The 22,866-nt window shown below is 47.5% G+C and overlaps 1 protein-coding gene across 1 annotated transcript in view; it reads left to right on the forward strand.

Moving 5' to 3' along the window:
- ADGRV1 (adhesion G protein-coupled receptor V1) overlaps positions 1–9,153 on the forward strand; it is a 753,646-nt gene extending 744,493 nt beyond the window's left edge. Inside the window, exon 90 of the mRNA XM_069745343.1 lies at positions 8,803–9,153. Coding sequence (XP_069601444.1) covers positions 8,803–8,921 — 119 coding nt within the window. The 3' untranslated portion in view covers positions 8,922–9,153. The remainder of the gene's footprint in view (positions 1–8,802) is intronic.
- The last annotated feature ends 13,713 nt before the right edge of the window (positions 9,154–22,866 follow it).

A 22,866-nucleotide genomic window follows, 5' to 3' on the forward strand; every position in this document is an offset into this window, starting at 1 on the left:
ATGGTCAAATTGAGGGTTTAGGCCTGAGTTTTACCATAAGGGAGTCTGTCAGCACAAAATTAGTGATTAAAGGGAATTCATCAGTAGGATCAGCCCTCCTCAGCCGTCTATATCAGCAGTTAGGTCCTAAGAAGCTGAATAAATTGATACCTTGCTATCTGCGATCCGATGTCTTATTCCTTAAGGTATCGTCACACTGGACGATATCGCTAGCGATCCGTGACGTTGCAGCGTCCTCGCTAGCGATATCGTTCAGTTTGAAACACAGCAGCGATCAGAATCCTGCTGTGATGTCGTTGGTCGCTGCAGAAAGTCCAGAACTTTATTTGGTCGCTGGACTTCCTGCTGACATCGCGTGTGTGTGACGCCGATTCAGCAATGTCTTCACTGGTAACCAGGGTAAACATCGGGTTACTAAGCGCGGCCCTGCGCTTAGTAACCCGATGTTAACCCTGGTTACCAGCGTAAAAGTAAAAAAAAACCAAACACTTCATACTTACCTTCCGCTGTCTGTCCCTCGGCGCTTTGCTTCTCTGCCCTGTGTAAGCACAGCGGCCGGAAAGCAGAGCGGTGACGTCACCACTCTGCGGCCCTGCGCTTAGTAACCCAATGTTTACCCTGGTTACCAGCGTAAAAGTAAAAAAAAAACAAACACTTCATACTTACCTTCCGCTGTCTGTCCCTCGGCGCTCTGCTTCTCTGCCCTGTGTAAGCACAGCGGCCGGAAAGCAGAGCGGTGACGTCACCACTCTGCGGCCCTGCGCTTAGTAACCCGATGTTTCCCCTGGTTACCGTCATCGTTGGTCGCTGGAGAGCTGTCTGTGTGACAGCTCTCCAGCGACCAAACAGCGACGCTGCAGCGATCCGGATCGTTGTCGGTATCGCTGCAGTGTCGCTCAGTGTGACGGTACCTTAAGAAACCTGCATTTTTCTTATATGTAAATGAGCTGTTAAGATCTTAACAGCATATAATTTGTTTATAAGAAAAACGTGGATTTCTCTGGAACAAGACATTGGATCACAGATAGCAAGGTATCATTTTATTCAGCTTCCCATAACCTACATGCCCATATAGACGGTTTAGGAGGGTTGATCCTACTGAAAGATTCCCTATAAGCCAAGCACAGGGGGAGGTTGTTAGAAAATAATAAGGTGGGCAGTGACCTAAAATGCTTAGCCATTCCCAGGGTGCACCAGGCGCCTGAGCTTGGTTTGTACAGTTATTTAGCACGGACAGACTCCCTGTAGAGTCGGCCACACGCATTAAATGAATATAATCAAACCTGCCCAATTCAGCAGGATCGACTGATGATCTAAAGCAGTGTTCCCAAACCTTTGTAACTAGAGTTGTTGTAAAACTACAACTCCCATCATTCTCATATGGCTGTCAGAGAATGAGGGTAGTTCCAGTGTTATAACTGCTGGAGAACATTGATGTAAAGTACATGATATAACACAGGTTTGGGAACACTGCTTTAAAGTACACAGAGGCCTTTTTGACTTTATCCTCATATAATGTTGAGGGGAAAGAAGGATTGGGCATGCTGAAATCAACATGTCTGATCAGAGCTCACTGGCAGCAGCCTACTCCCATCTCCACACTCAGAACACAAGCATTCTGAGCAGGCTTATGTAAGTAGGGTTTGGAGGAATACTCTAGCCATCTGTGGTGGCTGTAGACACAACTTGAATAGTGACTAAACTTTTGCAAAAAACCGTTTGCACATTGCAAAGTCTCTGACTTTTTATTGACTCCGTTCTGCACCGCGCCCTCAGTCAGCAGCTGGGGCTTCCACCTCTTGAGTTGTGCATTTCTGAGCTGTATTTTGAGCGGTCAGCATAGGTCTTAGAACCCAGACACCAACCCATATTCCGGGAACTTAGAGGACTAAAAACTATTTAAGAAATGTCAGACGTTTAGGTATTTAAAGGTTTCTGCTCCCACATCTGAGAGCAGCATAATGTAGAGGCTGCTTGCTGCAGTTTCATAAAATCAAATCACAGTTTTATCTGCTGCTGATCTACTACTTCTCTGAAAGCAGCTATAACCCCGTCCACACCACTGACAGCTTTCTGTGTGCACAGTGCATAGGCAGAAAGCTGCCAATCAATGGTGAGATGGGGTTATACAGAGCTCATGAATATAGACGACTGCATAGCAGCAGGATTACTAGTCCTCTAGTCAGCGTCGGTTTTCCTCAAAGTGGGGCCCTGGGCAAAAGTTTAAAGTGGGGCCCCAAATGCTCACACATCACACTATCACACAAACATTTCTGTTGTATTTACAAGCGCTAAGTTCAGGCCGCTAAATTAGCGTGATCGATAATACTGAAGTCGTTTGGTGCTTGTTTCCCGGCCTCTGTAGGGTAGGTGCGCACGTTCAGTAATTGGCAGCGCTTTGGACGCAGCACATGTCCACTGCGTCCACATTGCTTCCGGCTTTTGAACGCTGGTGGTCCCGCATGTGTTCATTGAACTGTGCGGATTCACTGCATCCAATATATTGTGCGGGTGATATTTATCTTGCAGAGACTGAGTGTCTCCGCAAGATAAATTGACATGCTGCAGTCTCGAAAGACGAGTGAGCTGCGAGCATCTGTGTACGCATAGTGGGCATGGTGTTTCTTGAAATCTCATCCACTATGCTGTAACATCTGGACACTGCACAATTACGCAGTGTCCAACCCACATCGTTTACTGACCGTGTGCACCTACCCTTACTCCAGCTGAGGAAGAATGATACAGTATGATACAGTATAATGCAGGTCCCATATAGTACATATAGTAGAATGTACACCCCATGGTCCTTGGTAGAGTATAATGCAGCCCCCTCAGAGGATACTGCAGCCCCCCTCATAGAGTATACGGCAGCCCCCCTCATAGAGTATAATGCAGCCCCCCACACACAGTTCCATGTGGGCCCCACCCCCACAAACAATCACAGTATAGTGCAGCCCTCTTCACACAGTGTAATGCAGCCTCCACACACACACAGTATAATGCAGAACCCCCAGAGTATAATGCAGCCCCAAACACAGTATAATGCAGGCCCCACCCCCACACAGTATGATTCAGCCCCCCAACAAACACACACAGTACAGTGCAGCCCCCACACACAGTATAATGCAGCACCTTCAAACACAGTATAATGCAGCCCCCCACACACAGTATAATGCAGCACTCCCCACACGCACAGTATAATGCAGCCTCCAGAGTATAACGCAGCCCCCTCAGAGTACATTGTAGCCCTCCTAGAGTATAAAGCAGCCCCCTCAGAGTACAATGCAGCTTTACACACAGTATAATGCAACGCCCCCCCACAAACACAGACTCAGTATAGTGCAACCCCCACACAGTATAGTGTGCTGCCCCCGCACACATTATAATGCAGCCCCACACATGAACACACAGTATAATGCAGCCCTCCAGAGTATAAAGCAGCCTCCCGAGCATAAAGTAGTCCCCTCAGAGTATAATACAGCCCCCCAGAGTTTAAAGCAGCCCCCTCAGAGTATAATGCATCCCTACTTACAATGTAATGCAGCCCCCTCACAAACACACAGTGTAGTGCAGCCCCACACACAGTATAATGTAGCTCCCCCCACACAGTATAATACAGTCCCCCCACACACAGTATAGTGCAGTACCCCACATATACTATGGTGCAGCAGACACACACACTGTAATACAGGCACACACAATACTTGTGAACAACGAAAGAAAAAAGTAGAGCAGCACAGCTGTGTAACCTGGAGCTGGCCGTAGCCCGTGTGTGGTGCAATGGAGAGCCTGACAGCATAATGGGGGAGCTCTCATGAAAAAAATGAAATGAAACAAGCACTGAAACAAAGAAAAAAAAAAGAATAAAATGCGGCAGCACTCACCAGTCCAGGAGTGGTTTGAGTCCTTTATTGAAAAATGTTAAAACAACATCTTCACGGCTCAGGGGTGTGTAGATGAGAAGGTGGTGTGCAGGGATTGACAACGGCCGTTTCACGCTAACAGAAGCGCTTCCATGGGTCGATAGTGCTGGGAAGTGACGCTAGCAGAAATTGGTGAGTTGGGGCAAAACCCCTCCCACCCCACGCCCCTAATCCCAGTCACCCAAAACCAAAGTACAACATGTGCATAAAAAACAACACAATAACACATTGACATACTAAAACCAATATCGGTATAATAAACCGGAATGAGTATTTACGTCCTCGTCCTACTCCAATTACTTAGATATTTAAAGTCGCCCAAAAGGTAGTTACAGTGGGGCAAAAAAGTATTTAGTCAGTCAGCAATAGTGCAAGTTCCACCACTTAAAAAGATGAGAGGCGTCTGTAATTTACATCATAGGTAGACCTCAACTATGGGAGACAAACTGAGAAAAAAAAATCCAGAAAATCACATTGTCTGTTTTTTTATCATTTTTTTGCATATTATGGTGGAAAATAAGTATTTGGTCAGAAACAAACAATCAAGATTTCTGGCTCTCACAGACCTGTAACTTCTTTAAGAGTCTCCTCTTTCCTCCACTCATTACCTGTAGTAATGGCACCTGTTTAAACTTGTTATCAGTATAAAAAGACACCTGTGCACACCCTCAAACAGTCTGACTCCAAACTCCACTATGGTGAAGACCAAAGAGCTGTCAAAGGACACCAGAAACAAAATTGTAGCCCTGCACCAGGCTGGGAAGACTGAATCTGCAATAGCCAACCAGCTTGGAGTGAAGAAATCAACAGTGGGAGCAATAATTAGAAAATGGAAGACATACAAGACCACTGATAATCTCCCTCGATCTGGGGCTCCACGCAAAATCCCACCCCGTGGGGTCAGAATGATCACAAGAACGGTGAGCAAAAATCCCAGAACCACGCGGGGGGACCTAGTGAATGAACTGCAGAGAGCTGGGACCAATGTAACAAGGCCTACCATAAGTAACACACTACGCCACCATGGACTCAGATCCTGCAGTGCCAGACGTGTCCCACTGCTTAAGCCAGTACATGTCCGGGCCCGTCTGAAGTTTGCTAGAGAGCATTTGGATGATCCAGAGGAGTTTTGGGAGAGTGTCCTATGGTCTGATGAAACCAAACTGGAACTGTTTGGTAGAAACACAACTTGTCGTGTTTGGAGGAAAAAGAATACTGAGTTGCATCCATCAAACACCATACCTACTGTAAAGCATGGTGGTGGAAACATCATGCTCTGGGGCTGTTTCTCTGCAAAGGGGCCAGAACGACTGATCCGGGTACATGAAAGAATGAATGGGGCCATGTATCGTGAGATTTTGAGTGCAAACCTCCTTCCATCAGCAAGGGCATTGAAGATGAAACGTGGCTGGGTCTTTCAACATGACAATGATCCAAAGCACACCGCCAGGGCAACGAAGGAGTGGCTTCGTAAGAAGCATTTCAAGGTCCTGGAGTGGCCTAGCCAGTCTCCAGATCTCAACCCTATAGAAAACCTTTGGAGGGAGTTGAAAGTCCGTGTTGCCAAGCGAAAAGCCCAAAACATCACTGCTCTAGAGGAGATCTGCATGGAGGAATGGGCCAACATACCAACAACAGTGTGTGGCAACCTTGTGAAGACTTACAGAAAACGTTTGACCTCTGTCATTGCCAACAAAGGATATATTACAAAGTATTGAGATGAAATTTTGTTTCTGACCAAATACTTATTTTCCACCATAATATGCAAATAAAATGTTAAAAAAACAGACAATGTGATTTTATGGATTTTTTTTTCTCAGTTTGTCTCCCATAGTTGAGGTCTACCTATGATGTAAATTACAGACGCCTCTCATCTTTTTAAGTGGTGGAACTTGCACTATTGCTAACTGACTAAATACTTTTTTGCCCCACTGTATATGGATATGATCGATATTGGTCTCTAAAATAGCAGCATATATAGTACATATTCCCCTAAACGTCAGAGAAAAGGAAAGAAAGAGAAGGGATCCCTATGATCATACAAAGAGGAGAGGGAGGTGTAGCCAACTGCATCCACAGGGGGTAAGACAAATGCATAACATCACCGTACTGGGAAATCTTAAAAAAACAGACGTATCAATTCTGTCGTTCAAGCCAACCGGACCCGTCGCCTGCGTGCGCATAATCCACCTAGCCTCCTGCCTCAATAGTAGCTTATGTAAATCCCCTCCCTGTGCTGGTAAAACGACCCTCTCAACTCCCGCAAATGTGAGAACCTCCAGATTCTCCTCATGTGCGTCTCTAATATGACTAATAAGTCTAGGTACACCTTTACCTATCTGAATAGACCTGAAGTGTTCCCTGAAGCGTACAAACAGATGGCGTATAGTCTTGCCTACATAAAACCTTCTGCAAGGGCAAAAGACTACGTAGACAACATGATCAGTTTTACAGGAAATAAATTGTTGGACAGTATGCCTAATGGGACCTACATGTATCATCCGCCCAGTGACATGGTATCTATATATATAATTGTCTAAGGGTTTTTCTGTCTGTCTGTCTGTCTGTCCTGGAAATTCCGCGTCTCTGATTGGTCGAGGCCGCCAGGCCTCGACCAATCAGCGACGGGCACAGCATGGCGACGATGATGTCATAAAGGTTGCCTCGACCAATCAGCGACGGGCACAGTCTGCCGCGAATTCGCCTCGACCAATCAGCGACAGGCACAGTATCGACGTAGATGTCATAATGGTTGCCATGGCGACGATGATGTCATATAGGTTGCCTCGACCAATCAGCGACGGGCACAGTCTGCCGCGAATTCTGGAATCATCATTGTCCATATACTACGGGGACATGCATATTCTAGAATACCCGATGCGTTAGAATCAGGCCACAATCTAGTTTACAATAATGACATTGCCCATAGCGGTAATTGCCCTTTGGAACTGCCTGCTCCAACCATGTCGCTCTCAGTTTAAGCGTGCGGTTACGGACCAAAATGTCCCTAATACGTGTGCTGCGTCTATTGGAAATCAGTGGCCCCCCGGCCATCCTCCCCGATAGGTGCTTATCCCTCTCCAAGACATGCCAATGCCTCCTGATGGAAGCTCGTAGTTCCTGATCCATCGGACCATATCGGTAGCAAAAAGCAAAACGTTGTCCTGGTGAGTGCTGCCGCATTTTTTGTTCTTTGTTTCAGTACACACAATACTTGCCTCTCCTCGTTCCCCAGCTGCTCTGACTTCTGCAGAGTATCTCAGCATCTCATCTCAGAGGCAGAGAGGGAGCGTCACATGACACTCTCTCCTCCATCACTGCTTTCAACTTTATCGCCATGTATGATGCCAATAAGCTGGGTCTCTCTTACTCAAGGGCCCCATAGCGGCCACTGGCTGGGGCCCCTGGAGCAGCGTTGGCCCTAGGCGGCTGCCTGGTCTGCCTGCCCGTAACGCCAGCCCTGCCAATCTATTGCTAATAAACCAGTGATTTCATCAAAACTACGACAAGCAGCCCAGTAAGTGACACATCGCTGGAATCAGGGTCTCTGCCTTAATATTATGCTGCTCTCAGATTAGGTGGCTAAAGCCTGGTGACAGATTCCCTTTAATACAAACCATGCATGCAATCTATGTAACATACTAGAGTTGGGGTGAAAGTCTCATCTGCCCTTTGTGGCTATATTTGTGTGAGTATATACTTGTGTGATTATTATATTTTTATTATTTATAATACTGTTTCCACCTAAAGCGTTTCTGCAATTAATGAGCACAATCATCTTATATCTGTATGGATAATACATTATTCTCAGGGGTCAAGTACAAGTGTCATGTTTTCTATTAACATGGTTTCGGAGCCCGCTTAGGAGGTGGAAATAGTGTCCATTGTTAGACTGAATGTATTGTCCATGGAAGGGCAGAATGGATGATCCAGGAATATATTATCTATTGGAGATGAAGGTTGCCCAAAAAAATCTTTTCTTGACAAATACAGAAGTAAAGAAAACTGTCATGAGAAGCGTTTACAATTGCAATTGATTTGTTAAATTGTATTTTGTTGCATTTATCTGGCATTTCTATTGATACAGTGCTAGATTCTGTACTGTAGGGAAATGATCGATATCTTCATTTCATGCAAGTAAAATCCTCCATTCTTGTACCTGAATATTGCGTTTATGAATACCTAGGTCTTCCAAGATGACAATGAGCAGAAATCGCTCTTTATAGGTTCTGTATGGAGACTACGCGACCGAGCTTCCCCTTATGACCTATAATTCTGCCTGACCCTTAGGCCTCATTCACACCTCCATGTTTAAACACGTGAAAAAATGGTACCGGTGTCATCAGTGTTTTGGATCCATGTGTCCGTTTTTATTGTCAGTGTTTTTTCCGGTATGGATAAAGAAATAAATGACAGCGCTCCTCCTATACTTTGCAGTGTTAAACACGTACAGCACACGGATGGCACATGTGTTATTCAGACGGTTTGTATGGACACACGGTCCATGTAAAAACAGGCATGTGAGTAGCCCCATAGGTTATAATGGGTACGTATTGGAGGCGGGAAAAAATGGATACCTCACGTACTAGAAGCACGGACATGTGACGGAGGCCTTAGGAGCACATGGAGATGTTAGAATTGAGGACATGGTAGTGGTGATGATGATGATGATCTCATACCGGTGGTACATACAATGTGAACTAGGGCTTACAGCAGTCAGTAACTGCATTTGTGAGTATAGGGCTCAGACCGCTCATGGAAAATCGGGCCTGGTCCTATAATTAGTTTATTCTGAGTTAGTTCATAAATGTACATATTAATATAAACCCAGTTCATCTTTTGATATTTGCTTTTAAATAAAATTGTTTTAATGTTTTAGGTTCAGGACTGAACATCAGTGATACTGAATCATGTCACGGAAGTCAAGATGGAGGCAGCATGGCTAACTCACAAATAGTGGAGCTCCGGAGGATCCCCATAGCCGATACTCATTTATAGCTCATTTTGTTTAAAATATCAACCATTTTTGCATCCTTCATTTTGCACTAATATGTCCCGTCCCCTCCAGAACGTAGTGGCCAGATAACACATAGTTTTGAGGACCAATGCCCTAAAGAGGGCGGTTTGGACTAAACTTGGTGGTACTGAAGGACTGTGAATGTGAAAGCTCTTAAAATTGTTTTTGGTTAATCCTTTTCTTGTAGCATGTAATAAAAACTATTTTATATTTCTTCGTGGTTTGTGGTTTACTTTACAACAATTGTTTGTGTGCAGCCTGATAACGTGCACGGTGTAACATTTTACAGCTTGTTTTCGAGCTCCAAGCAAAGATGGATCCAGTTGTCATCATGAGGGATGTAATGTCATCATGAGGGATGTAATGTCAAAGAGCTGAGATTCAGTGTTGCTGTGGCACAACAGACATTGTCATGCCTTAATGCCAGAGGACTAGGGTGTAGCTGGGGGTTCAAATCAGGGGGAGCGTGGGGGCGAAACATGTGAGTGACCCTAACCACGTAACCCTAACTACAACTACAGTGGCCAACTTAGTCGTGGGTATAGGAGAACCACAGCAGATGACCGCACTGTTAATGGACAGAAATAGCTACAAAGACCAATGACTATATTACTGCAATATGGTGACCATGTGACTATATAGTGGTAGATACCAGTGCTGCAGAAAGTGTAAGTGATTACAGTACAGTGATAGATAGTAACTTACAGCTGACATTCTTTTTTATGGAGTCATTCACTTTTCTCATCTTCTCCATCTGGCCTAGACCGACATGACAACTTCTCCAGCCAGGACTCGTCTGCAGAGATTACAACAAAGACACATCGGACTTCTCCCATTTCCAGCACCGTCCCCATCTCTTCCCAACCAGCTCAAACTCCTCATCCTGCTGATACCCCAATACTGAGCCTCTGCTGCCGTATGTGTCCCTATTACTGCACCTGATACCCCAATACTGAGCCGCTGCTGCCGTATGTGTCCCTATTACTGCACCTGATACCCCAATACTGAGCCGCTGCTGCCGTATGTGTCCCTATTACTGCACCTAATACCCCAATACTGAGCCGCTGCTGCCGTATGTGTCCCTATTACTGCACCTAATACCCCAATACTGAGCCGCTGCTGCCGTATGTGTCCCTATTACTGCCCCTGATACCCCAATACTGAGATACTGCTGCCGTATGTGTCCCTATTACTGCACCTAATACCCCAATACTGAGCCGCTGCTGCCGTATGTGTCCCTATTACTGCCCCTGATACCCCAATACTGAGCCGCTGCTGCCGTATGTGTCCCTATTACTGCACCTGCTGTGTGGTACAATAACAGCTCCTAATACCTGCCCACCGCTGTGGCCCTTACATAGTAATAATGCTTCCTATATGCCCATTAGATGGTAAAATTGTCCCTAGAAAATATTAATGTCTTGTGCAATTGCCCTACAAAACAGAATCCACATTTTGCCCCTTGAAAGTAACACTGCTCCTTGTGCACATTTGACAGTCACAACAAGAGTTCCCCTATAACAATAATGCTTCTTATGTGCCCACTTAACATCTTATAATGTCCCCTGAGTCCCAAGGTGCAGCTCCCCTATACACAATATGATGTTCCCACAATCTGCCTTCTTCACAGTATATTGAGCCCACAGCTCCCCTGTATACAGTATAACAGTCCACAGCTCAGCTATACACAGTTTGATGGGACCACAGCTCCCCTATACATAGTATGATGTCCCCACTGCTCCCCTAAAACACAGTATAATAACCCCCACAGTAGCCCTCAGACTGTATAATGGCCCCTGCATTAGCCCCCAAACTGGATAATGGCCCCCATATTAGCTTCAAACTGTATAATGGCCCCTGCATTAGTCCTTAAGCAGTATAATGTGTTGTGAATTCTGTGGCAGAGCTCCCTCCTGTGGTCACAAGTGGTACTTCGGCTGATTCTCTCTGTGAGCTTCCGTTGGTGGAGGAAAGTGGTACTGCGGCTTCTGAGTTTCCTTCCTCAGGTGATGTGGTGAAGTCGTTAGGTGCTGCTCTATTTAACTCCACCTAGTGCTTTGATCCTTGCCTCCAGTCAATGTTCTAGTATTGGACCTGTTTCCTCCTGGATCGTTCCTGTGGCCTGCTGCTCTGCATAGCTAAGTTCCGCTTTGCTATTTTGTTTGCTGTTTTTTCTGTCCAGCTTGTCTATTTGTTTTTTCCTGCTTGCTGGAAGCTCTGGGACGCAGAGGGTGTACCTCCGTGCCGTTAGTTCGGTACGGAGGGTCTTTTTGCCCCCTTTGCGTGGTTTTTGTAGCGTTTTGTGTTGACCGCAAAGTTACCTTTCCTATCCTCGCTCTGTTCAGAAAGTCGGGCCTCACTTTGCTAAATCTATTCCATCTCTACATTTGTTTTTTCATCTTAACTCACAGTCATTATATGTGGGGGCTGCCTTTTCCTTTGGGGTATTTCTCTGAGGCAAGGTAGGCTTATTTTCTATCTTCAGGTTAGCTAGTTTCTCAGGCTGTGCCGAGTTGCATAGGGAGCGTTAGGGCGCAATCCACGGCTGCCTCTAGTGTGGTTGGAGAGGATTAGGGATTGCGGTCAGCAGAGTTCCCACGTCTCAGAGCTCGTTCTATGTTTTTGGGTTATTGTCAGGTCACTGTATGTGTTCTGACCTCTATGTCCATTGTGGTACTGAATTACCTTTCACAACAGTACTGGAGGCCCAAAGTACTAATGATTCTCAATAGAGGGAAAAAAGAAGTTCTGAGACCATTTTTTTTTCTCTGCACTGTGTTTTGCCTTTTTTTTCCCCTAGACATTTGGGTGGTTCAGGACACAGGTGTAGCGATGGACATTAAAGGTCTGTCTTCATGTGTGGATCAGCTCACGGCAAGAGTACAAAATATTCAAGACTTTGTGGTTCAGAATTCTATGTTAGAACCGAGAATTCCTATTCCTGATTTGTTTTTTGGAGATAGAACTAAATTTCTGAGTTTCAAAAATAATAGTAAACTATTTCTGACTTTGAAACCTCGCTCCTCTGGTGACCCAGTTCAACAAGTTAGGATCATTATTTCTTTTTTACGTGGCGACCCTCAGGACTGGGCATTTTCTCTTGCGTCAGGAGATCCTGCATTAAGTAATATCGATGCGTTTTTCCTGGCGCTCGGATTGCTGTACGATGAACCTAATTCAGTGGATCAGGCAGAGAAAAATTTGCTGGCTCTGTGTCAGGGTCAGGATGAGATAGAGGTATATTGTCAGAAATTTAGGAAGTGGTCCGTACTCACTCAATGGAATGAAGGTGCGCTCGCAGCTATTTTCAGAAAAGGTCTCTCTGAAGCCCTTAAGGATGTCATGGTGGGATTTCCTATGCCTGCTGTTCTGAATGAGTCTATGTCTTTAGCCATTCAGATCGGTCGACGCTTGCGTGAGCGTAAATCTGTGCACCATTTGGCGGTATTACCGGAGCTTAAACCTGAGCCTATGCAGTGCGATATGACTTTAACCAGAGTTGAACGGCAAGAACACAGACGTCTGAATGGGCTGTGTTTCTACTGTGGTGATTCCACTCATGCTATCTCTGATTGTCCTAAGCGCACTAAGCGGTTCGCTAGGTCTGCCACCATTGGTACGGTACAGTCAAAATTTCTTCTGTCCGGTACCTTGATCTGCTATTTGTCATCGTATTCTGTCATGGCATTTGTGGATTCAGGCGCTGCCCTGAATTTGATGGACTTGGAGTATGCTAGGCGTTGTGGGTTTTTCTTGGAGCCCTTGCAGTGTCCTATTCCATTGAGAGGAATTGATGCTACGCCTTTGGCCAAGAATAAGCCTCAGTACTGGACCCAGCTGACCATGTGCATGGCTCCTGCACATCAGGAGGTTATTCGCTTTCTGGTGTTGCATAATCTGCATGATGTGGTCGTGTTGGGGTTGCCATGGCTACAAGCCCATAATCCAGTATTAGATTGGAAATCCATGTCTGTGTCCAGCTGGGGTTGTCAGGGGGTACATGGTGATGTCCCATTTCTGACTATTTCGTCATCCACCCCTTCTGAGGTTCCAGAGTTCTTGTCTTGTTACCGGTAGGTATTTGATGAGCCCAAGTCCGATACCCTACCTCCGCATAGGGATTGTGATTGTGCTATCGATTTGATTCCTGGTAGTAAATTCCCAAAAGGTCGACTGTTTAATTTATCTGTGCCTGAGCACGCCGCTATGCGGAGTTATGTGAAGGAGTCCTTGGAGAAGGGGCATATTCGCCCGTCATCGTCGCCATTAGGAGCAGGGTTCTTTTTTGTAGCCAAGAAGGATGGTTCACTGAGACCTTGTATAGATTACCGCCTTCTAAATAAGATCACGGTTAAATTTCAGTACCCCTTGCCGTTGTTATCTGATTTGTTTGCTCGGATTAAGGGGGCTAGTTGGTTCACCAAGATAGATCTTCGTGGTGCGTATAATCTTGTGCGTATTAAGCGAGGCGATGAATGGAAAACTGCATTTAATACACCCGAGGGCCATTTTGAGTATCTAGTAATGCCATTCGGACTTGCCAATGCTCCATCAGTGTTTCAGTCCTTTATGCATGACATCTTCCGAGAGTACCTGGATAAATTCCTGATTGTGTACTTGGATGACATTTTGATCTTCTCGGATGATTGGGAGTCTCATGTGAAGCAGGTCAGAACGGTGTTTCAGGTCCTGCGTGCTAATTCTTTGTTTGTGAAGGGATCAAAGTGTCTCTTTGGTGTTCAGAAGGTTTCATTTTTGGGATTCATCTTTTCCCCTTCTACTATCGAGATGGACCCTGTTAAGGTCCAAGCCATCCATGATTGGACTCAGCCAACATCTCTGAAAAGTCTGCAAAAGTTCCTGGGCTTTGCTAATTTTTATCGTCGCTTCATCTGCAATTTTTCTAGCATTGCTAAACCATTGACCGATTTGACCAAGAAGGGTGCTGATGTGGTCAATTGGTCTTCTGCTGCTGTGGAAGCTTTTCAAGAGTTGAAGCGTCGTTTTTCTTCTGCCCCTGTGTTGTGTCAACCAGATGTTTCGCTTCCGTTCCAGGTCGAGGTTGATGCTTCTGAGATTGGAGCAGGGGCTGTTTTGTCGCAGAGAAGTTCTGATTGCTCGGTGATGAAACCATGCGCCTTCTTTTCCAGGAAGTTTTCGCCTGCTGAGCGAAATTATGATGTGGGCAATCGAGAGTTGCTGGCCATGAAGTGGGCATTCGAGGAGTGGCGTCATTGGCTTGAAGGAGCTAAGCATCGCGTGGTGGTCTTGACTGATCATAAGAACTTGACTTATCTCGAGTCTGCCAAGCGGTTGAATCCTAGACAGACTCGTTGGTCGCTGTTTTTTGCCCGTTTTGACTTTGTGATTTCGTACCTTCCGGGCTCTAAAAATGTGAAGGCGGATGCTCTGTCTAGGAGTTTTGTGCCCGACTCTCCGGGTTTATCTGAGCCGGCGGGTATCCTCAAAGAGGGAGTAATTGTGTCTGCCATCTCCCCTGATTTGCGGCGTGTGCTGCAAAAATTTCAGGCTAATAAACCTGATCGTTGCCCAGCGGAGAAACTGTTTGTCCCTGATAGGTGGACGAATAAAGTTATCTCTGAGGTTCATTGTTCGGTGTTGGCTGGTCATCCTGGAATCTTTGGTACCAGAGAGTTAGTGGCTAGATCCTTTTGGTGGCCATCTCTGTCGCGGGATGTGCGTACTTTTGTGCAGTCCTGTGGGATTTGTGCTCGGGCTAAGCCCTGCTGTTCTCGTGCCAGTGGGTTGCTTTTGCCCTTGCCGGTCCCGAAGAGGCCTTGGACACATATCTCTATGGATTTTATTTCAGATCTTCCCGTCTCTCAAAAGATGTCAGTCATTTGGGTGGTCTGTGATCGCTTCGCTAAGATGGTCCATTTGGTACCCTTGTCTAAATTACCTTCCTCCTCTGATTTGGTGCCATTGTTCTTCCAGCATGTGGTTCGTTTACATGGCATTCCGGAGAATATCATTTCTGACAGAGGTTCCCAGTTTGTTTCGAGGTTTTGGCGAGCCTTTTGTGGTAGGATGGGCATTAACTTGTCTTTTTCCTCGGCTTTCCATCCTCAGACTAATGGCCAGACCGAACGAACCAATCAGACCTTGGAAACATATCTGAGATGCTTTGTTTCTGCTGATCAGGATGACTGGGTGTGCTTTTTGCCTTTGGCTGAGTTCGCCCTTAATAATCGGGCCAGCTCGGCTACCTTGGTTTCGCCGTTTTTCTGCAACTCTGGGTTCCATCCTCGTTTCTTTTCAGGGCAGGTTGAGTCTTCTGACTGTCCTGGTGTGGATACTGTGGTGGACAGGTTGCAGCAGATTTGGACTCATGTAGTGGACAATTTAACCTTGTCCCAGGAGAAGGCTCAACGTTTCGCTAATCGCAGACGCTGTGTGGGTCCCCGACTTCGTGTTGGGGATTTGGTTTGGTTATCTTCTCGTCATATTCCTATGAAGGTTTCCTCTCCTAAGTTTAAACCTCGTTTCATTGGTCCGTATAGGATTTCTGAGGTTCTTAATCCTGTGTCTTTTCGTCTGACCCTTCCAGATTCTTTTTCCATACATAACGTATTCCATAGGTCATTGTTGCGGAGATACGTGGCACCTATGGTTCCATCTGTTGATCCTCCTGCCCCGGTTTTGGTGGAGGGGGAGTTGGAGTATATTGTGGAGAAGATTTTGGATTCTCGTGTTTCAAGACGGAAACTCCAGTATTTGGTTAAGTGGAAGGGTTATGCTCAGGAAGATAATTCCTGGGTCTTTGCCTCTGATGTCCATGCTCCCGATCTTATTCGTGCCTTTCATATGGCTCATCCTGGTCGTCCTGGGGGCTCTGGTGAGGGTTCGGTGACCCCTCCTCAAGGGGGGGTACTGTTGTGAATTCTGTGGCAGAGCTCCCTCCTGTGGTCACAAGTGGTACTTTGGCTGATTCTCTCTGTGAGCTTCCGTTGGTGGAGGAAAGTGGTACTGCGGCTTCTGAGTTTCCTTCCTCAGGTGATGTGGTGAAGTCGTTAGGTGCTGCTCTATTTAACTCCACCTAGTGCTTTGATCCTGGCCTCCAGTCAATGTTCTAGCATTGGACCTGTTTCCTCCTGGATCGTTCCTGTGGCCTGCTGCTCTGCATAGCTAAGTTCCGCTTTGCTATTTTGTTTGCTGTTTTTTCTGTCCAGCTTGTCTATTTGTTTTTTCCTGCTTGCTGGAAGCTCTGGGACGCAGAGGGTGTACCTCCGTGCTGTTAGTTCGGTACGGAAGGTCTTTTTGCCCCCTTTGCGTGGTTTTTGTAGGGTTTTGTGTTGACCGCAAAGTTACCTTTCCTATCCTCGCTCTGTTCAGAAAGTCGGGCCTCACTTTGCTAAATCTATTTCATCTCTACGTTTGTCTTTTCATTTTAACTCACAGTCATTATATGTGGGGGCTGCCTTTTCCTTTGGGGTATTTCTCTGAGGCAAGGTAGGCTTATTTTCTATCTTCAGGTTAGCTAGTTTCTCAGGCTGTGCCGAGTTGCATAGGGAGTGTTAGGCGCAATCCACGGCTGCCTCTATTGTGGTTGGAGAGGATTAGGGATTGCGGTCAGCAGAGTTCCCACGTCTCAGAGCTCGTTCTATGTTTTTGGGTTATTGTCAGGTCACTGTATGTGTTCTGACCTCTATGTCCATTGTGGTACTGAATTACCTTTCACAACAATAATGGCCCCCACATTAGCTCCCACACTGTATAATGGTCCCTGCATTAGTCTCCAAGCTGTATAATGGCCACCACATTAGCTCCCACCCTGTATAATGGCCCCTGCATTACTTCACACACTGTGTAATGGTCCCTGCATTAATCCCCAAGCTGTATAACAGCCCCAGCCTTAGTCCCCAAGCTGTATAATGTCCGCTGCATTAGTCGACAAGCTGTATAATGGCCCCCCACATTAGTGCACAAACTGTATAATGACCCCTGCATTAGTCCCCAAGCTGTATAATGGCCCCTGCATTAGTCCTCAAGCTGTACAATGGCCCCTGCATTAGTCCGCAAGCTGTATAATAGCCCTGCATTAGTCCACAAGCTGTATAATAGCCCCGCATTAGTCCCCAAACTGTATAATGGCCCCTGCGTTAGTCCCCAATCTGTATAATAGCCCCTACCTTAGTCCCCAATCTGTATAATAGCCCCTACATTAGTCCACAAACTGTATAATGGCCCTTGGATTAGTCCCTAAAATTTATGAGGGCCACCACACTCTTTCAGGGTCCTCTACACTCTGTATAAGTGTACGCCATTGTTTATGATGCCCCCACATTACACAACAAGTTTAAAAAAAAACACATAATCACCCAAACCAGGATCCTGACTAGTCCAGTGGCAAGGCAACACGTGTGTCAGCAGCATTCTGTAGGCCGTAGACTTAAAGCAGTCTATGGTCTATACAACCCCTGGCAAAAATGTTGTAATCACCGGCCTTGGAGGATGTTCATTCAATTGTTTAATTTTGTAGAAAAAAAAGCAGATCACAGACATGGCACAAAACTACAGTCATTTCAAATGACAACTTTCTGGCTTTAATAAACACTAAAAGAAATCAAGAACCAAAAATGTGTTAGTAATGGTTACTTTTTTAACTAAACTAAATAGCAAAGCCACTAGAGACTCAAGGTCTGCAAAAATTCAATTTTCAACAGCCGAAAAAAAGGCAGCAACACTTACCTGCCCAGATCTTGGATCATAGTTTGTAAGCTTGCGAGTATTAGGAGTCGAGTTTTCTCTGCTGCACAGGGGGAATCTCGATCCGTGTATGCTGCGGTCTCCCATTCTGCTTCGGCCGCAGTGGGCACTGCTCAGTGGAGGCGTCGCTCCCAGCGTCTTGCTGGGACTGATTCTGTGCAGGAGGTTACTGCTGCCTTTTCTGGCTCTCCTGTTGTACCCTGCACTGATCTGCGGCGAGCGGGCTTCTCTGGGACTAAGTCCTTATTTGCATACACTGAGCATGCCCAGGGCAAGATCTCCCGTTGGAGATCGAGGGTCACATGCTCAGGCACTGCAGCACATCCCAATGGTCCTCTTGGCAGGTCCTGAAAGGGCAAAACTTCTGTAGCTGCTTCCTGTGCAGCAACTATATAAACTGCGCATGACCGCACGGCCATGCGCTAGTATTGTCTTGATATTATGTGTGTGTGTAGATGGATGTATGTCGATGGATGAAAGCTCCTAAGTATCCCTCCCTAGAGTTGTTGACTGCTCGCGGATGATGGTAGCTATCTAGCCCCGACTAGCCATCTGCACGTAACACACATCACAGCGTCCTATTGCTGTGTCCGCCAGTACGGCGCCGTTCGCTTCCTCTGCGCTTTCCTTACCCAAGCCTGGGTGGTTAGTGGCGTCCGTCAGTGCGGCACCGCACGCACTCTCGTGCCTATAGATTCTATTTAATAAGTTTACTTACACACCCAGTTGCGGTGTTGTGCCAGCAAGTGTCTAATCGGACTTCAATCCTGTGTAGGGGTTGAGTTCGCTGACTCCTTGCTCACGCTCTATGTGCGGTACTGCGCTCCTGTGACGCAACAGGATCGCTTCCTTCACGCAGGGTGAAGTTAACCCATGTGTGTATTCTTAGTACCGCCATATAGTCCGTCTTACTAGCAGCAGGGTCTTTTACCTGCACGGTGGACCTCGGACTGCGAACGCACTTAGTTTCATATCATCTTTACTTGGTGCGTTCCGCCGGTCCTTAACTCAATACTAGCGCCAAGGTCTGGCTAGTAATGACGGACGATCAGCGTTTACAGCGGTACATCCAGCAGCTGGAGGGAAGGTTCTTGAGCGTTCAACCTCAGCTGTGGATGTTACTGCTGTCGCTGTTCAGGCTGCAAGTGTGGCTGCAGCTACCTTGTCCACTGCCGCCCCTGTACCGACGCTATCTCGCCTCCCGCTACCAGAGAAATTTTCTGGTGACAGTAAGTCCTGTAGGGGTTTTGTGAGTCAGTGCTCAATACATCTCGAGCTTCTGGCGTCTCGTTTCCCTACAGAGCGGGCTATGGTGGGCTTTATCGTTTCTTTGCTGTCGGACAGGGCGTTGCAGTGGGCTACGTCGCTGTGGGAGCGTGGCGATCATGTGGTGCAGAGTGCTCCGTTATTCCTGAGCACTCTGAAACAGGTCTTTTTAGGACCTCGTGTCACCCATGATACGGCGCTCCAACTGTTGGCATTGACTCAGGGCTCGTCCTTGGTTAGCCATTTTGCCGTCCGCTTCCGCACTCTAGCATCTGAGCTGGAGTGGTCGGATAAACCTCTTATTCCTATATTTTGTAGGGGGCTGGCTGACCACGTTAAGGACGCCATGGCCACTAGGGAGATTCCCGCCACACTGGAAGAATTAATAACAGTGTCTACTCGTATTGACCTCCGTTTTCACGAGCGGAGGTTAGAGCGAGCCCAGTGTAGGCAGAGGTTTCGGCTGGCTCCCACCTTCGCCAAACCTTTGGAATCTCCAGTCCAGGCTCCTGAGTCCCATGAACCTAAGGTAGTGTCTCGAGCGGGATCTAAGTCCCGGACCGCTCGTGCACTCCAGGTTTGCCATGTTTGCCAACAGTCAGGACATCTTGCCACCAGATGTCACCAGCGGTCGAGGAAACGTCAGCATCTAGTAGTAGTAGGTGGAGGTGCACTAGACACGGCGACGTTTGCCTCCAAATTGTCCTTTAAGGGGACAATAACTTTTGGTTCATCCTCCCACTCGGTAGAGCTCTGCATGGATTCTGGGGCGGAAGGCAATTTTATGTCTTCTGCCTTCGCCCAACGTCACGCAATACCCCTGGTTATGCTACCTCAACCAGTAACGGTACGAGTGGTGAATGGGTCGACACTCCCCGCACAGATAACACATCGAGTGGTCCTCAGGCAGAATTCTGGGATGGGGTGAATCATGTGGGGGTAGGTGTCACCGAGAGTGCGTTCAGGTTGCTACTACTGAGGTACCCGCAGATCTTTCCTCTCTCCCCAAGCAATACTGGTCTTATGCAGACTTGTTCTCCAAAAAGGCGGCGGAGACCCTTCCGCCCCATCGCCCTTATGACTGTCCTATCGATCTCTTGCCTGGTGCAGAGCCTCCCCGGGGTCGAGTTTATCCATTATCTCTCCCGGAGACGGAGGCCATGTCTCAGTACATTCAAGATAATCTGGCAAGAGGGTTCATCAGGAAGTCAGTGTCACCTGCTGGGGCAGGGTTCTTCTTCGTGCAGAAGAAGAATGGGGAACTACGTCCATGCATAGACTACAGGGGTCTTAACGCTATCACCGTTAAGAACAAGTATCCTTTGCCCTTGATATCCGAGCTCTTCGATAGGCTTCGGGGAGCTAGAGTGTTTACTAAATTAGATCTGCGGGGTGCTTACAACCTGATTCGCATCCGTGAGGGGGACGAATGGAAAACGACGTTTAACACCAGAGATGGGCACTATGAGTATCTGGTGATGCCCTTCGGGCTCTGTAATGCCCCAGCCGTTTTCCAAGACTTTGTCAACGACATCTTCCGGGATATGCTTTCCACCTCGGTTGTAGTCTATCTGGATGATATTCTCATCTTTTCTCCAGATATTGACTCCCACCGGAGAGATGTTGGCAGAGTCTTCGACCTCTTACGGGCAAACTCTCTCTATGCAAAGTTGGAGAAGTGTATGTTTGAGCAGGAGTCTTTACCGTTCCTGGGCTATATCATCTCCGCCCAGGGATTGGCTATGGATCCTGCCAAACTACAGGCTGTGATGGACTGGCAGGAACCCCATTCTCTTAAGGCGGTGCAGCGCTTTATGGGGTTCCTTAATTATTACCGCCAGTTCATTCCCCACTTCTCAACTCTGGTAGCTCCCTTGGTGGCCCTCACCAAGAAGGGAGCGAATCCCAAATTGTGGTCAGAAGAGGTCTCCAAGGCCTTCACTTCTGTTAAGTCTCATTTTGCTAGCGCTCCCATCTTACATCGCCCCGATGTGGATAAGCCATTCCTAATGGAGGTGGATGCCTCATCCGTTGGTGCTGGAGCAGTCCTCTATCAAAAGGACGCTCAAGGTCGGAAGCATCCATGCTTCTTCTTCTCTAAGACCTTCACATCAGCGGAGAGAAATTACTCCATCGGGGATAGGGAGTTGCTAGCAATGAAGTTTGCCTTTTCAGAGTGGAGACATCTTCTGGAAGGTGCACGGTTTCCCTTCCAGGTTTTCACAGACCACAAAAATTTGGTGTATTTACACACAGCCCAGTGGCTGAATTCTCGTCAGGCCAGATTGTCCTTATTTTTCTCCCGGTTCCATTTTACTCTGCATTATCTTGCCGGGGAGAAGAATATTCGTGCCGACGCTCTCTCTCGCTCCCTTATGTCAACTGAGGAGGAGGAAGAGGAGCCTCGGCTTATTGTCCCTTCTGAGAGCCTGAGAACCATTGCGCCGGTTTCGCTAGAGTCTGTGCCTCCGGGCAAGACTTTTGTGCCCATTAATTTGCGACCGGAGGTTCTCTCTTGGGCTCATTCGTCCAGGGTGGGTGGACACTTTGGGACAAAAAGGACATCTGAGCTACTGGCGAGGACGTACTGGTGGCCGCATATGGTCCGGGATGTCAGGGATTATATTCTGGCGTGTGTCTCCTGCGCCAAAAATAAATCTCCGCGTCAAAGGCCAGCTGGGTTGCTCTATCCCTTGCCGGTGGCAGATAGGCCCTGGGAGATGGTCGGGATGGACTTTGTCGTGGGTTTACCCAAGTCTCGCGGCTGTACCATCATTTGGGTCATCACCGATCATTTCTCAAAAATGGTGCATTTGGTGCCGCTACCACGGTTACCTTCTGCACGGGCCTTGGCAGCGTTGTTCATTAAGCACATCTTCCGCCTACATGGTATGCCTGACAAAATTGTCAGTGACCGGGGTCCCCAGTTTGCGTCTCGGTTCTGGAGAGAGCTGTGTCGTCTTCTCAGTATTGAGTTGAATCTCTCTTCCGCTTATCATCCCGAGACGAATGGGTTGGTAGAGAGGGCCAACCAGACCTTGGTCACATACCTGCGACATTTTGTTTCAGCCAGGCAGGATGACTGGGCATCCTTGCTATCATGGGCAGAGTTTGTGCTGAACAACGCCGTTGCCGACTCCACTGGACAAACCCCATTCCTCCTCAACTATGGTCAGCATCCACGGATACCTGTGCCTATGCCTGTGTCTTCCGCAGACTCCACGGTGGCAGACTGGGCTGTGGAGGCACGGGATATTTGGGACCGCACTCAGGATGCCATTCGGGCCTCTAAGGAGAGAATGAGGTCTTCCGCCGATGCTCATCGGCGCCCCGCTCCGACCTTTGCTCCTGGCGACTTAGTGTGGCTCTCCGCCCGTAACATCAGGCTGCGTGTTGAGTCCACTAAGTTTGCTCCTTGCTACTTGGGCCCCTTCAAGGTCCTCGAACAGGTTAATCCTGTGGTCTACCGTCTGGCCCTTCCTCCACACCTTGGTATCACCGACACCTTTCATGTGTCCCTTCTTAAGCCCGTATACATGTCCCGGTTTTCTGAGTCATCTGCCGAGACATCGGGTTCGTCTACGGACGATTACGAGGTGAACGCTATCTTGGGGTGCAAGGTGGTACGTGGCAAAAAAATTTTTTGGGTGGACTGGAAGGGTTATGGTCCTGAGGATAGGTCCTGGGAGCCTGCTGAGCACATTCAGGCTCCGCAGCTTATTGCTGCCTTCGAGCGTAGCGAGGCCCAAGGAGGGGGGGGCCCTAGGAGGGGGGGTAATGTTAGGAGTCGAGTTTCCTTTGCTGCACAGGGGGAATCTCGATCCGTGTCTGCTGCGGTCTCCCATTCTGCTTCGGCCGCAGTGGGCTCTGCTCAGCGGAGGCGTCGCTCCCAGCGTCTTGCTGGGACTGATTCTGTGCAGGAGGTTACTGCTG

Source organism: Ranitomeya imitator, chromosome 1 (genome assembly GCF_032444005.1).
Source record: "Ranitomeya imitator isolate aRanImi1 chromosome 1, aRanImi1.pri, whole genome shotgun sequence".
Taxonomy (NCBI): Eukaryota; Metazoa; Chordata; class Amphibia; order Anura; family Dendrobatidae; genus Ranitomeya; species Ranitomeya imitator.